General features: G+C 50.7%; 1 protein-coding gene across 1 annotated transcript in view; it reads right to left on the bottom strand.

The window, feature by feature from the left end:
- Window positions 1–380: 380 nt before the first annotated feature.
- Window positions 381–14,803, bottom strand: part of zbtb16a (zinc finger and BTB domain containing 16a) — a 103,073-nt gene continuing 88,650 nt past the window's right edge. Inside the window, exons 5-7 of the mRNA XM_030361355.1 lie at window positions 10,879–11,049; window positions 4,496–4,666; window positions 381–639 (exon numbers count right to left, since the gene is read on the bottom strand). Coding sequence (XP_030217215.1) covers window positions 410–639; window positions 4,496–4,666; window positions 10,879–11,049 — 572 coding nt within the window. The 3' untranslated portion in view covers window positions 381–409. The remainder of the gene's footprint in view (window positions 640–4,495; window positions 4,667–10,878; window positions 11,050–14,803) is intronic.

The following is a 14,803-nucleotide window of genomic DNA, read 5'->3' as shown; positions in this document are numbered from 1 at the left end:
GTGCCCTGCGAAACCGCTGTCCTCATACCCACGTCGTTTCTTGCATGACTATGGGACAGCAACAACAAAAAACGCAACCCCCCACCCCCCCAACAAAAATAAACGACGCACACCGTCGAATTTAAAGTCTTGTTTTTTTGTTGTTGTTGACATTCCAGGACTTCTAACCAGCCCTCCTCCCTCTTGCCACCCCGATATCCATAACCCCCCCCCACACCCGCGACCACCATCACCCCATCACTCCCCCCCACCCACCCAGCCCCACCCACAAACTCACCCTCAGGCCAAACGCTGCACCCTTTCTCTGGTGTCCCCTCCATCCTCCTCCTCGCTTCTCCATCAGCCCCTCTCTCCTTCCCCCTCTCCCCTTCTCTCCGCCCCCCCCCCCCCCCCCCCCCCGACGGCTCCGCTAGACGTAGCAGAGGTACAGGTAGGTCTTCTCGATGCGCCAGTCCGAGGGCACGTCCTCGGGCTTGTGGGCCTTCATGTGCTTCTGCATGCCAGACAGGCTGGGGCAGTACTCCAGGCAGATGGTGCACTGGTAGGGCGAGGCGCCGTTGTGTGTGCGCAGGTGCTTGATCATGGCCGAGTAGTCCCTGGACCGCTGGTGGCACAGCTTGCACTCGAACGGCTTCTCACCTGGGTGGGGTCGGGGAGGGGGGGGGGGGGGGGAAGGAGAGAAAGAACACTTGGCATTGGTAAGCAAGGTGGGACATGACAGAAGAAAATATACAAAAAAGATACAAAGAATAATCGAAACCGTTAACAACGGCAAACAATGTTGAAGGCTGAGGTTCTGTTTGTCAGTTTGTACGCGGCTACGGTATTCGCAAATCATTAAAACAACATGACCTGTTAGGGAGAGGGAGAGAAAGAACACTTGGCATTGAATGCAACCTGGGCTTGTAATCAGAAGAAAAATTTACAAAAGAACTCGAAGAATGTCGAAACGGCTAACAAACGCAACCCCGTTCCATTTGTCAGAAGGCACGCGGCTGACATGGAACCAAATCAATGGACGCCACCTTGATTGGATTCAACTCGGTCACAAGAACATAGAAAAAAGACTTCCAAGACGCCTCTCAACACTTTCCATTGGACATGAAATCAGAGCGATTGGCTGTAACCAAAATCAAATCCGCAATGTATTAAGCTTGAGATGCTAAACTATGGCAACGGCAGGTCTCAGGTCAGCGCGACGCTCAAATTCGTGTCTCACTGGAGGCACGGCGATATTCAGTATTGCTAGAACAACAGGCGGCGGCCGCGCCAGATGTCGATGAGAGTGAATCAACATTACAAATCCATTACCGCCGCGTCGACGGGGCGATCGACGGCCCCCGTGCGGCTCAGAACGCACGCTCCCGTACTGACCGCCGTAGATGTGTGAGCGGTGGAACTCCTCAGCCAGGTCTATCAAATATGCCCCCTCGAGTGTGTAACTTAGCTCTGCCCCAATTAAGCGGCTAGTTAAAAGGGATGGCAGCCCTTTGTGTTCAGTCATTATCAATTCTCATTAGAGGCTCTGAGAGGCAAAATCAGGCCGCCACTGTCACCGCAGACTCGCGCATGTATAAATGAAGCGACCTCCAAAGACAAACGCTGAAAAAACACTGATGAAAGTACACAAACGCTCCGGCTTTCAGGGGCCACTTGACAGATGCGTTTGTATGAAGGGTATTTTTTTATGCGTTTTTATTAGTTAAACATGAAGCAAACGCTGTTCCTCTCATTCAATGTTTGCCACTCACTCTGGTCTTTAATGCGCGACGGATATATATTCTAAACTGATATATTTTGAGTGGAAGAGACAAACGTTGCCACCCAAAAGGCACTTCCCTTCAGCGCGGCGTCGACCCGCGTCCCCCCTATAGCCTCGGATCAACACCGGCGGGGCCGTGTTTTCCTTAATCCCGCCTCACCTGATTATACAACCCATCAATCACCACGGCAACGCGGCGCCCTTTGAAGCGAGGAATCACGCAGGTGCCGCGTGTCAAAGCAAACCGGCCGCCTCTCGTCGTCGTGGGAGGAGGGGGGTAGGGGGATGGGGGGGCCGGGGACGGAGGGTGTCGATGGCGGTAGAGGGGAGGGGGTGGGGGGCGGGCCATTCAGCCCGCCTGCCCGGACGCACACACCCGTGATTAGAGCGGTGGAGGGGAATAATCCGCCTGTGCTCCGCCGCGACAGACACAAATTAGACATGTAAATGCTGACCTTTACCGGTGGCATTTGAAATGAGCTGTCGGAAGCCATCTTGCCGTCTTAGCCTGTCAACTTTACACTGGTGTGTGCGTGTGTGTGTGCTTGCGAAAATGAGCTTAATTATCACTGGTTAGTGTGTGTGTGTGTGTGTGTGTGTGTGTGTGTGTGTGTGTGTGTGTGTGTGTGTGTGTGTGTGTGTGTGTGTGTGTGTGTGTGTGTGTGTGTGTGTGTGTGGCGAGGCTGTTTGGGGGGGGGGGGGAGGTAAAGTCACCCTTGACCTGGGTGAGGTTATGGTAGCCGATGCTGTTTAGCCCACAAGATGCAAATGAGGGGGGGAACGCAGGTGTGACTCGCACCCTTCGTCTATAACAGAGAGCCAGAGAGCCAGAGAGAGAGAGAGAGAGAGAGAGAGAGAGAGAGAGAGAGAGAGAGAGAGAGAGAGAGAGAGAGAGAACGAGAGAGCGAGAGAGAAGGTGCGAGAGAGAGAGAGAGAGAGAGAGAGAGAGAGAGAGAGAGAGAGAGAGAGAGAAGGTGCGAGAGAGAGATCCAGAGCCAGAGAGCGAGAGAGCGAGAGCGAGAGAGAAGGTGCGAGAGAGCCTGTGTGTGGCCTGCGGCGGTGACGGCCCGACAGCACAGAGACAATAAGCACACTGTAAACAGGCCTGCCTCAATAAGCAGCCAATAATGAATTGCAAATGGGACTGAGGTATTGATCGGCCGTCGCCAGGCGCTGGTGGAGGCCAGCGGCGGAGGGAGGGCGGGGGGATCTGGAGGGGGGAGGGTGGGGTGTGGGGGAACAGGGGTATTGTAGCTGCTTGCCAATGTCAATGATTCATCAAGGGGCTCCATTTTGTGTGCGGTCGGCCTTTGACTGTGAGCTTGTCACTCGTTCCCGTTATCTGACGCTACTCCCCCTCCCCCTTACCCTCCCCCCCGGCTTACCTCCAAGCCACTCTCCCTCTCTCTCTCTCTCTCTCTCTCTCTCTCAATCCATCTGTCTGTCTCTGTCTCTCTGTCCCTCTCGCTCTCTTTCTCTCTCTGTCTGTCTATACGTCTTCCTAATTTCTATCTATGTCTTTCCCTGTCTAGCTCCTCTCTCTTTCTCCAACGTCCTTCCTCTAGGTGTCTTTCTCGGTCTCTCTCTCTGTCTGCCACTAATTTGTCGAGTCTCTCTTTCTCTGGATCTCTTTAAGTCTCTCCTCCTCTGCCTCTTTCTGTGTCCGCACATGAGCCATTCCCCAAAATAACAAGGTGATTGTTTGGGATGATGGGGAGCCAATTTATTTGACATGGTTGCCTTTGATAGTGCATCGCTGCTCCTCTGGCTTGGTGATAATGGGGCTACGGAAAGCCATGGCGTGCCTTTTGTGCTCTTAGTGAGGGAGAGACGAGTAGAGAGATGTATAGAGTCAGGGAGACATCAAGTGACACATATGGAGTTTCAGTCGTATTAGGTGAATTCGCACAACAACAACGGCAAATACGAGAGAGAGAGAGTGAGAGAGTGAGAGACAGAGACAAAGCGAGAGACAGAGAGAGAGAGACAGAGAGAGAGAGACAGAGAGAGAGAGACAGAGACAGAGACAGAGAGAGAGAGAGAGAGAGAGAGAGAAACAAACCAGAGACAGTAAGAAGGGAGACATCAGGTAGGATCGGCCACACGACGTGTGTGTGGTGTGTGGTGGGGGACAATAATATGAAATAAAAAGATATACGTAAACAGAGCGATGCACTGGGATCAAGGTGATCCCCTACGCGCCTCTATCCACCCAGGGCAGAGAACTGAATCGAACGGGCGGCTTTATGTGAGGTTTTGTTGCGGTCACAAAGGACCCCGTACTGTACGGTCACGCAGGCAGAGCGGACGATAATGCTGTGTGAGTGGATCAGGAGGAGAGAGGGGGTGCAAGAGTACAGCTCATGTCCGAGGCGGTCACGGCCTTCTATTGGGGACCACGTGTATCAGCTGGGTCTGTACTCTGTTTGTACTCGTGTGTGAGGTAGTGTTTACTGAACCGCATCGCCGTTTGATTCTCCACCGAGGCCCTCTTTGGTAGTTGCTTCTGTTTACTGTTCAGCGCGCGGACAGGAGCGAGGGTCCACGTGGGTGGGATCCAGCTCAAACACGGCTTTGGTTTTCCCTCTAATTGCCCCCACCTTTCAAAGCCGCCCCCCCCCCTTCCCTCAAAAGATAATTAGATAACAGACACAAATAATTCAACACCAAACAAATGACAGACAGACAGACGTGCCCGGCGGTCTCCCCGGGGGGTCCGCGCTGGGGTCCTACCTGTGTGCACGCGGTAGTGGGTCTCCAGCTGGTGCTTGAGGCTGAACTTCTTGCCGCAGCCGTTACATTCGTAGGGCTTCTCGCCCGTGTGGATGCGCTTGTGGCCCTTCAGCGTGCTCTCGTCGCGGAAGCAGCTCCCGCAGAACTCGCACTCGTACGGGTGGTCGCCGGCTGGGGTCAGCGGGAAGCACAGGGAAACAACGTTTACATTCACGTGGAGGGCATTCAGCTGACGCTTTCATCAGAAGCGACTCACAATAAAGTACATTTGACGGAAGAAAGAGAAGCAATATATCGCTGTCGGTATAGCAAAGATGTTCATGGAAACAAGTAAGTGGTTACAATTGCTAGGTTAACTCATTCCCCGTACACAAAGATAGCTAGGAAAAGATGCTACACAATGCAATAGGTATTATATACATGTGCTTACAGAGATAACGTTAAGAATGGCCATGGCATGTAAATGAGGCAATACAGATATATACGGAAAATATCACAATGGGTCACAGCAGGAAACATACAGAGTGTGTGTATAAACACAGCGATTTAGAACAAGTCCCTATTTTCAATGAGACTTATTGCATTCAGATACAAGTCATCAATGAGCAGGTGGGAGGTTAGAAGCATCTTGCTCTAGATTGCCTGGAGGTTACACTTTAGAAATGGGGGGGGGGGGAATGAAACCCAGCACCTGATGGCTGGGAACGGCCCACCGAAGCAAAGCCTACTCTGTCATGAGAGCAGCTATCCAGACCTGGTGCTATCGACGACCTCCCTGCCTGGTGTGTCACGTTCACATCCACGTCACCCTTGCATCATTATTGCTCACCCTGACAGCAAGCCAGGGAGAAAAAAAACAACATCTTTCCCGTACTGCCTCTCTCTGCCAGAATCACATGCTAACTCTCTGGGTCTGTATTGTTCGTTTTTCATATTTCCAGCGGCATATCCTCCTAGTCAGTGGACGTGTATCCATGTCTGCGCAGGTTTGCTTTCTATTCAGGAGGTAGAGAAGGGGAGATGGGATACAGTAGCTCCTGGCTACGATGCCCCACCTCCACCACATCCACCACCTCACCCTCTCCCAGGAGGCAGGGCATTTCCCCGGGACATGTCATGTTTCAAAGCTGGGAGGACAGGTCTTAAAACCAGAGATAGGAAGATAGATAGGTAGTAAGTAAGAGTGGTAGGGGGAATCAGCAGCCCAGGGGACAGAGTGTGTGTGTGTCTATGTGTGCGGGTTGGATGTGTGTGTGTGTGTGTGTGTGTGTGTATAGTGTGTATGTACGCATGAGTGTGTGCAAATGTGTGTGGGTGTCTCCATATGTGTGTGTTTGTGTATTTGTGGGGACACGTTTATGTGTGTGCGCCGTGTGTGTGTGTTTGTCGCAAGCGAGTGTAATTTGTGTGCGTGGGTTGGCGTGTGGGGCCGGGGTCTGGCGGTAAAAATCAATAAACGTGGCAGATTTTATTTGTCTGCATGAAGTTATCAGAGGGCTCCTGCTGTAAGATATTGTGCTGTTCCCGGCGTCTCCGACCGACACCGCCTCTACAGATCACACTCCATCATGGGGCGCCGTGCCGCCGCCACACCGCAGGAATAATAATCACAGCCCCATTCCACTCGCCTATTAATTAGACGCCCCGATCACATGTGCAAGGGGGATGGCTAGCGTGCTCAGACAGGCACACCAACGTGGACAGACGCACTCACGCATGCACGGACACACACATGGACACACACGGCCATACACACACACACACATGCACACACACACACACGCAAACTTAAGCACATGTATGCACAGACACACACCTTAATGCACACGCGAGTGCTCACAAACACACCCACACACACACACGCGCGCACGCCCGAAGACACACACACAAGCGGAGGGGGGGGGGGGCTGTTTTTCTATGCCTTCTCACTTCCTGCTGGCCGGACCACGCGCTACAATCGGACACGGCGTCGGCTTTGATGGCGGTGGTTTAAATTAGTCTGCGGCCTGAGCTACGGTAGTTTGCGGCGTTTTAGCAGCGCACGCAAGGTCACTGTTAAATAAATAAACCGTAGACTGCTCGGATATATATTCAAACTGCAGGCGAACGCCCCGAACGAGCAGACAGGTCTTAATTTTGTCGGGGGAATACATTACGCTCGCAGGCACAAGAAGATATGTGTCCTCCATAAATCAAGAGCCTGTCACCGGGTTTTCTTCTTTCGCTTCATCGTCCGTCTCCGTCAGTTCTTTTCCTTTTTTTCCCTTCTCGTATACGTGTTGGTCACTTCCCCTACCCGTCTCTCTCCCTCTCCCTCCATCTCCCTATCCCTCTCACTCTGTTTCCCTTGCTCCGTCTCTCGCTCTGTCTTGCCTCATTACCATCCTGTTTTTTTCCTTCCCTCCTTCTTCTCCTCCTCCTCCTCCTCCTCTTCCTCTCCTCTCCCTCCCTACATCTTGTAAACTGCATGGCCGCCTCCTAATGCATGCTGGTTCCACAGGGGATGACCTGTGCACGGAAGTGGAATGCTAAGGAAGAAGCTGCGTGTGTGTGTGTGAGGGAGAGGAGTGCACATGCTGGCGTGCATCGTCATAATGTCAGGACAGACAGAAAAATAACAAATACAGTAAGCTCTCTCAGTGCCAGTGCCCTCACTTCATCTCTCCCCATTCTCTCTCTCTCCCTATTCTCTCCCTCTCTTCCCCCAGTCTCTCTCTCTCGCGCGCTCTCCCTAGTCTCTCCCTCTCTTCCCCCAGTCTCTCCCTCTCTCTCGCTCGCTCTCCCTAGTCTCTCCCTCTCTTCCCCCAGTCTCTCTCTCTCTCTCTCTCTCTCTCTCTCATACAGCTGCGGACACACACAAAACACTCCGCTACAGCAGACAGCAAATTGGGCGTGAGTTAGAGACATGCGACGCGCACGCACACGCACACGCAAGGATGATTCGGAGGAGGAGGAGGAGGAGGAGCACGGCTACAGAATATTAATGGAGGAGGGAGGGCTGGGGGAGGAGGGAGGGCTGGGGGAGGAGGGAGGGCTGCCTGCGCCGTCATTGTGAGTCCACCTTGTACAATACATTGGACACTGTGTGTTTCTGTCTGGGGGATTGTATAGTGCGTGTCACTGCGAGAGATTAGAGATAAAGAGCATAAAGATGGAGGGACAGAGGGCAGAGGGGGCGGGGGGAGGGTGGGTACAGGAAAAGGAAAACAGTGAGCTACACATACGAGACAGGGGGAAGGCATGAAGGAGGGGCAGATGGAGAGATGGGAAGAAAGGAGGACAGAAAGAAAGAGAAAAGAAAATAGAAGAAGAAAATAGCAGGGGTGAGAGAATAGAGACGAAAGGGTTCCCCCCTCTATGATTCTCCTCTCCCGCCAGCCAGCCCGGCTGGGGGGGGGGAGGGAGGGAGGGAGGGAGGGTGGGGGTGACGAGGAGATTAAAGATGCCGAAATAACCACTGCCGTTAAAACTGATTTTTTTTCTTTCTTGCGTGCTCACAAGCGCACGCCGACTCGCTCAGCGGTTCTGTTCTGGTTTTGTACCACCAATTGGATGGACAGCCCCAACAACAGACAACAACAGATGTGGGGACTAGGGTAGAGTATGTGGTGGTGGTGGTGGGGGCTACAGTTAAAAGCCCATTAGGACATGGTTCAGTCACAAACTGACCTGACTTTGTCGCTGGATGGTAAGTTTAGCGCACGTTTTTATGACAAATATGGAGGGAGGACACAACAAATTGCACAAAGCACATTTGTAATTTGGGGAATGTTATTGGAAACAAAAATACATAGATTCTGTATTTTTCTTTATTTATTTTTATATATATTTCATTCATATTTTATGAGGGAATATGTAAGGGGAAACTTTTGTTTGCTCTACTTTTTATAGCTGGTGTTAATCAGAGAAAATAAATGTACTCGCAATCGCGGTAATGGGAGTACCTAAATAATCGTCACCCTCAAGATGTCACCCCGAAAACACAGAGAGCAACGGTGCGAACAATTGATGAGCTCCACGGACGAGGTGAGCTCCCACCTCCCCCAGTCTGCACATCCCGCCGACCCCAGATCACTTTCTATCTCGTTATGGAGGAGATCGGCAACATCAAAGGACAGGGAAAAGGTAAACATCTCCGGCTGTATGCCTCCGCTTCTCCCCGTTCACAGCAGAGAAGAAAAAAACTAAACACTAGAGACTTATTTTTGGCGCCCAGTGATGAATACCAAGCTACTGACTTTATAATCCTCCCTCCCTCCCTCCCTCCCTCCCTCCTAACCCCCCTCCCCTCTCTGACAAAAGGCTCTGCGCCGCATTTAAATGATTGCTTTTTTCACGGCCACAGCTTCATTGTTATTTAACACACGCCTACATGAGATCAGCTTCAAGTTTGTGCGTGTGTGTGTGCGTATGCGTGTGCACGCATGCGAGTGTGTGTGTGTGGGTGCGTGACGGTTTTTGCATGAGTGTGGGTCTGCGTGGGTAAGTGTGTGTGCACGCGTGTGCGCCTGCGTGCGTGTGTGTGTGCGTGCGTCAGGTAAGGTAGGGTTTGTAGCTGCTGTTGATCACATCTTTTTGCAAAAGGTGTGTTTCGGTTTCTGCGTGTAAGAGGGATTTCATGTTGTCCCCTGCAATGCTTTTAGTGTGTGTGTGTGTGCGCGCGTGTGCGTGCGTGTGTGCGTGCGTGCGTGTGTACAGAAGTACAAGAAGCAGCCACAACAGCTACTGCCCCTCTTGCCCCCCCCCCTTTCCTTAACCAAAACAATTCCAATGATTAGTGTGTGTGCGCGCGTGCAAGTGCGTCTGTGCGTGTGTATACGGTGGTACGTGTGTGCCTTCAGTGTGTGTCTCTGGCTTGTAAATAGGGCTTGGCTGCTCTCATCTCGCCGCCTTTCGTTTCAATATTTATCTGTGAGCGGGTGAGCTAAATCGGCCCCGACAGTGAGACTGTTATTTAAGGTCGCAGACAGCCGGTAGAGCGAGGCAGACCGAGAGGCAGAGTGAGAGAGAGGGAGAGGGGGGGAAAGAGAGGAGGCGGGGGGGTGGGGGTCCCTTGTGAGCAAAATGGGATTCATTTCCATGTGTTCATATGCTGTCACGGCTATGGCGGGGTTTTTTCATACCGGAATGGCTGCCTCTGCCAGCCTATCAATCCCCTTCTCCTCCTCCCCCCATTCTCTCTTCCTCTCTCTTCCTACCTCTTCCTGTTTTTTTCCATCTCTTTTACTCTGTTTCTTCCTCTCCCTCCATTTCCCTCTTCCTCTGTCTCCCTCTTCTTCGCTCTCTCTCCTGCTCATGCATCTCTTCATCTGCTTCTCCCTCTCTCTTCCTCTCTGTCTAGTCTCTCTCCCCCCCTTGCTTTCTCCTTCTCTTTCCATCTCTCTCCTCCACTCTATCCATCTCTCTTCCCCTCTCTATCTCTCTGCCTGCCACTTCTCTCTGGCTCTCTCTCTCTCTCTCTCTGTGGCTGGCTCCCTTGCTCCACAACAATGTATTAGTATGATTGTCTTGTCTCGGCGAGAAACAAGCACAGAGAAAATAACAAAACGGGGGATTGGACAAAGAAATAGACGGACGGAGACTAAGAGAGGGAGACAGCAGGGGAAAGAGAGAGAACTAGACTGACAGTACATATAGAGCTTTTGTTGGAATAAAGTCAGAATCATTCCTCAAACGACTGCAAATGGGGAGGTTCCAACAGGATCTCTGATATGGGATTTTTACACACCGCCTAATGAACTGCGAATGTTTATGATCTATTCAGGCGACACGCACGTCTGCGTGTTTGCATGTTCAAATAACCTTTGTTCACATCAGCTTCTTATTATCCATCTTCGAGACTTACTATTTTTATATTACCAAAAATCCTCCAGCGAGCAAATGGAGTATCAAATATTATCCAATACACAAACTGCTTTTAACAATGATTACACATGCATTCAACATACTTTGTCACAAAACCCTCGGATCACAAGAATGGTGAATGATATAGAACAATGATGTACAGTACCTAACCTAAAATGACCTTGTGGTATTTAGGTTTATGTGAAGACCTGTATTTAAAGAGGAACTGTATTATTGTGATTTTTTGCAAGCCAATGCTTTATGAACCATATGAAGGTTAAGAAGATACTAGATAAATGTCCTGGAGGTCCCGGTGGTAACGTTTACCATGATGCAGCTCAAAACACGACAGCAATCATGATGTCACTTAATTCTTGTTACCGGGGACCGGCATCAGTTATTGGTTACAGGGATGGCCAGTGGGAATGGTTTGGGATATGGTAATGGGAAAACAAAACAGAAACCATAGCGGTAAAACAATGGACACGCAGATATGTAAAAGGCGAACTGCAAACCCCCCCCCCCCGGCCCCCACTGACCTGTGTGCGAGCGCAGGTGGCGCTTGAGTGCGGTGTGGCTGGGGAAGGTGCGGTTGCACTCGCTGCAGATGTAGCTCCGTACGCCCGCGTGCACCTCCATGTGCTGCTGCAGCGCCGGCTGAGCCTGGAAGCGCTTCCCGCACAGCAGGCAGAAGATGGCCATGTCCGAGCCTGAGGGAAACACAGCGCACGCAGAGACGAGGGTCAGGATCGGGCTGCCGGGTGAGCAGTCGGGTGGTTCGCCCTGCGGGTGTCAGGTGAGGTCAGATGATCAAATCTGAACGACGTAGAAAGGCGTTGGGGAACGGGTGTAGCGTGTCTTGAATGGCCGTTGATATGAGACAGTGGATGTCAGAGGGCAATAAATGAATCGTTTTTGTTGATTTTTCACAGCGGCTCCTGGTTAGTCACCGTGCAGTGCACCGCATGGGATGCAACAGAACAGACCCCGCGGAAAATGGATGAATCACCGTTTGTTGACCTTGTGTGTTTCGTCGACATTCTGTGGCTAAATCGCCAAACTAAAGCAGCCGTGGCTCATGGCTGGAAAGCTGTATTCAGCACACAGCCGCTGCCTCGTAAACACTCTTCAGACACAGATATCTCCCCCCCGACACAGCGAGAGGTTGACAGTTTGTGAAAACGCACTTTATACTGAGGTTGGTGTGTGTGTGCATGACCTGTGTGTGTGTGTGTGTGTGTGTGTGTGTGTGTGTGTGTGTGTGTGTGTGTGTGTGTGTGTGTGTGTGTGTGTGTGTGTGTGTAAATTGCCACAAAGCCGGCAGGCTCTCTGATTGGCATCAGAGTGGACCGAAGGCCCAGAGTCTCAGGGTAGCTTTGTTCACAAATGCATTGAGACACACACCAAGGATTGTAAACAACACACACACACACACACACACACACACACACACACACACACACACACACACACACACACACACACACACACACACACACACACACACACACACACACACACGTGAGCATGTCTGACAATGGGGGGTCTTTTCTGCACGTGACGTCTCAGCTGGAGGGCTTATGTGAGGTGTACAAGACATGAGGCGTACTGTATTTGTGGGATTGCTGGATGCACACAATAATCATCTTTCCTTGAGCATTGAGAAAGGTAGAGATCTCTTGTTCTGTGAGGCTGCAGTGAACCTCAAGGTCTAGTATATAAATACATATATACACGCAGACGCGCACATGCACACACACACACACACGCACACAAAGGGTCCACGCATACATCAACGCACACACTGTCTCTTGCGCAGCTCTGGAAAAAACACTCCCCTTTGCACTTTTTCAATTACCACCCTGCAGGAAAACTCCTGGGAGGGAGCAGAGCGTTTCTATTTCATCAGTCAATAACACATCTTTGGGGCAAAGCTGACACTAATTTAAAAATCTATGAAGAGCTGCAAGCCTGCCCTCATGTTCATAACCAATGGCAGGAGGGAGGGAGGGAGGGAGGGAGGGAGGGAGGGAGGGATGGGGGGGCAAGCCGTCAGCCTCTGCATCAGATCAATCATCATCTCTGCTGCAAAACACCCCCGAAATAAAAGAGGGAGACAGAGAGAGAAACTAAGAGAGGAAGAGAGAAAGAGAGGGATAAGGGTGAGGACCGAGGGGGAGAGAGCGAAAGAGAGCAAAAAGAGAAAGGGGACGGGTGAGAGTAAAGTGTAGCATCAGAGAGAGGGTGGGTGTGAGTGTGTGGGGATGACAGAAAAAACAAAAGGGGTGAATCGAAGACACAAAACGCATCGGCAGAGGGGAAGAGGGAACAAGTGGAGGAGAAAGGGATGAAGAGAAAGAGAGAGAGAAAGACAAATACAATAAGCCTTGTCTGGGCGGCGGGGAGACGGTGAATGTGGCCAAGAGGGCTCCTTCTCTAACAAGTACAGACAGAGCCTTCCCTCCCTCTATTTTCACATCTCCTTCCGTTCTCTCTCTTAGGCTTGTACTAATCTGGGATCCCGCAGTCCTTCTCTGTTAAAGCAGAACCGCCGGGGGGAGACGGCACGGAGCCAGGGCCGGAAACCCGCCATTGAAAGGGGCGGCGCTACACCTGGTTTCCTGTTCTGTTACGGAGGTTTCTCCTGCAGAATGTTCATTAAGTCTGTTTCAACAGTGGCCATTTATCACAGTGTTTATTTGTAGCTTTTGCTGTTTTACTGCTGGCTAACTTTGTGTTTGCAAATTATGCGCTTACAGTTGCACGCTTCAAGCAACATGAATGATCAAAACAAATAAGAAGCGAAAGAAAAGTGTGAATGCAACAATCTCTCGGATCGGAGGATAACAAAACGGGGGATTGGGGGAAAAAAAGACGGACAGAGACAGAGGGTCAATGGGGAGATGTAGAGTGACAGAACCTGAAGAGGGTTTGTTGGAATGAAGTCAAAATCATTCCTCAAATGATCAAAGCTGTGTGAGGGTAAAACATGACCTTTCATATGGAATTCTCACACACCGTCTAATGAGCTGTGAATAGTTTATGATGTATTGAGGCAACGCGCGGGTGTGCGTGTGCGTGTGTTTCTCTATCTTTGAGACTATTTGGTTCCACAAAGATCCGCAGCTAATTACACTCTTCACACTTCTTAGCAGATGGATTATCAAACATAATACATAACATAAGCTGCAGGTAACAGGGACTACACATGCCTCCATATTGTGTCGTTGAACTGCTAGCTAAAAAATGCAAGCCTACTAGCCTAGAGATGTTCTAGACTTATTTTTCAGACATTATCAACAAAATATTAATCGTTTGGTCAACAAAGTCAAGTGCGGTTACAATTTCCTGATGAGTTTACTGACAACTTGGAACAAGCTAATCTGACCGTCACTCATTTTTTTCTACGCTTAGCGAGGGATGCAGTGATTGGTGATAACTACAATGTCTGTGTTAACGATCACCAGTTTGCCGCTTACACTCTTACAGTGCGCTGCCTCCAGCCACCGGGAGTGGTCAAAACAAGCATGAAGCGAAGGAAAGCGAAACAACCTGTTTCTGAGCCATTTTGGGGTATTAATCGAATCAGACTTTAGACATTAACCTTAATTCTTTTTTTGAGTTAAATCCACGTTTTCCATCGCTCAGCCCTGCCGCCTTAATACCCCCTCTCCCCCCGCCTGCACCCCGCAGCCCTCATCATCGATCAGAGTCCATTGTCATTCGAGATGCCAGCATCGAAGTGCTTAAATGGCTTTGACTGACAAGCATGCCCTCCCCCCCAATAATCCCTTCTACTTGTCATGCACCCCCTTTTTCCATCTGTCCGTCACTCTTACTTTTGCTCTTCCTGAATGAATCTCTCTGAATCTCTCGATCGCACTGGACTTGGCAGGACAGCGGGATCGAACTAAATGCAGAGAATGCCGTCTGGTAGAGTTTTGAATCAGTGGAGAAACACAGGGCGAGAAAACTAAACCAAACACAATAATGACCAGGGACATTCTCTTACACTGGATGACGAAGGGGAGAGAGAAGACAGACAGACAGACAGACAGGCAGGCAGGCAGGCAGGCAGGCAGGCAGGCAGGCAGGCAGGCAGGCAGGCAGGCAGGCAGGCAGGCAGGCAGGCAGGCAGGCAGACAGACAGACAGACAGACAGACAGACAGACAGACAGACAGACAGACAGACAGACAGACAGACAGACAGACAGACAGACAGACAGACAGACAGACAGACAGACAGAGGTATCTCAATGGAATGCAAAAGGTAAACCGACCTCTGACCTCAAGGTCTTGGGAGACTTTTCTGGGGACATTTAAACCCCTTCGTTTCTAACACACACGCACAAACACACCCACACATACCCACGCACCGTATACAAACTCTGAATACAGAGGATACAGTAACAATAAATCTCCTAGGATCGGCATGCGGATTTGTTCCCCTGAACAAATACGCAC

This window comes from Gadus morhua, chromosome 7 (assembly GCF_902167405.1).
Source record: "Gadus morhua chromosome 7, gadMor3.0, whole genome shotgun sequence".
NCBI lineage: Eukaryota > Metazoa > Chordata > Actinopteri > Gadiformes > Gadidae > Gadus > Gadus morhua.
The sequence above is the reverse complement of the archived record's forward strand: the minus strand, read 5'-3'. Positions and strand labels throughout refer to the sequence as shown.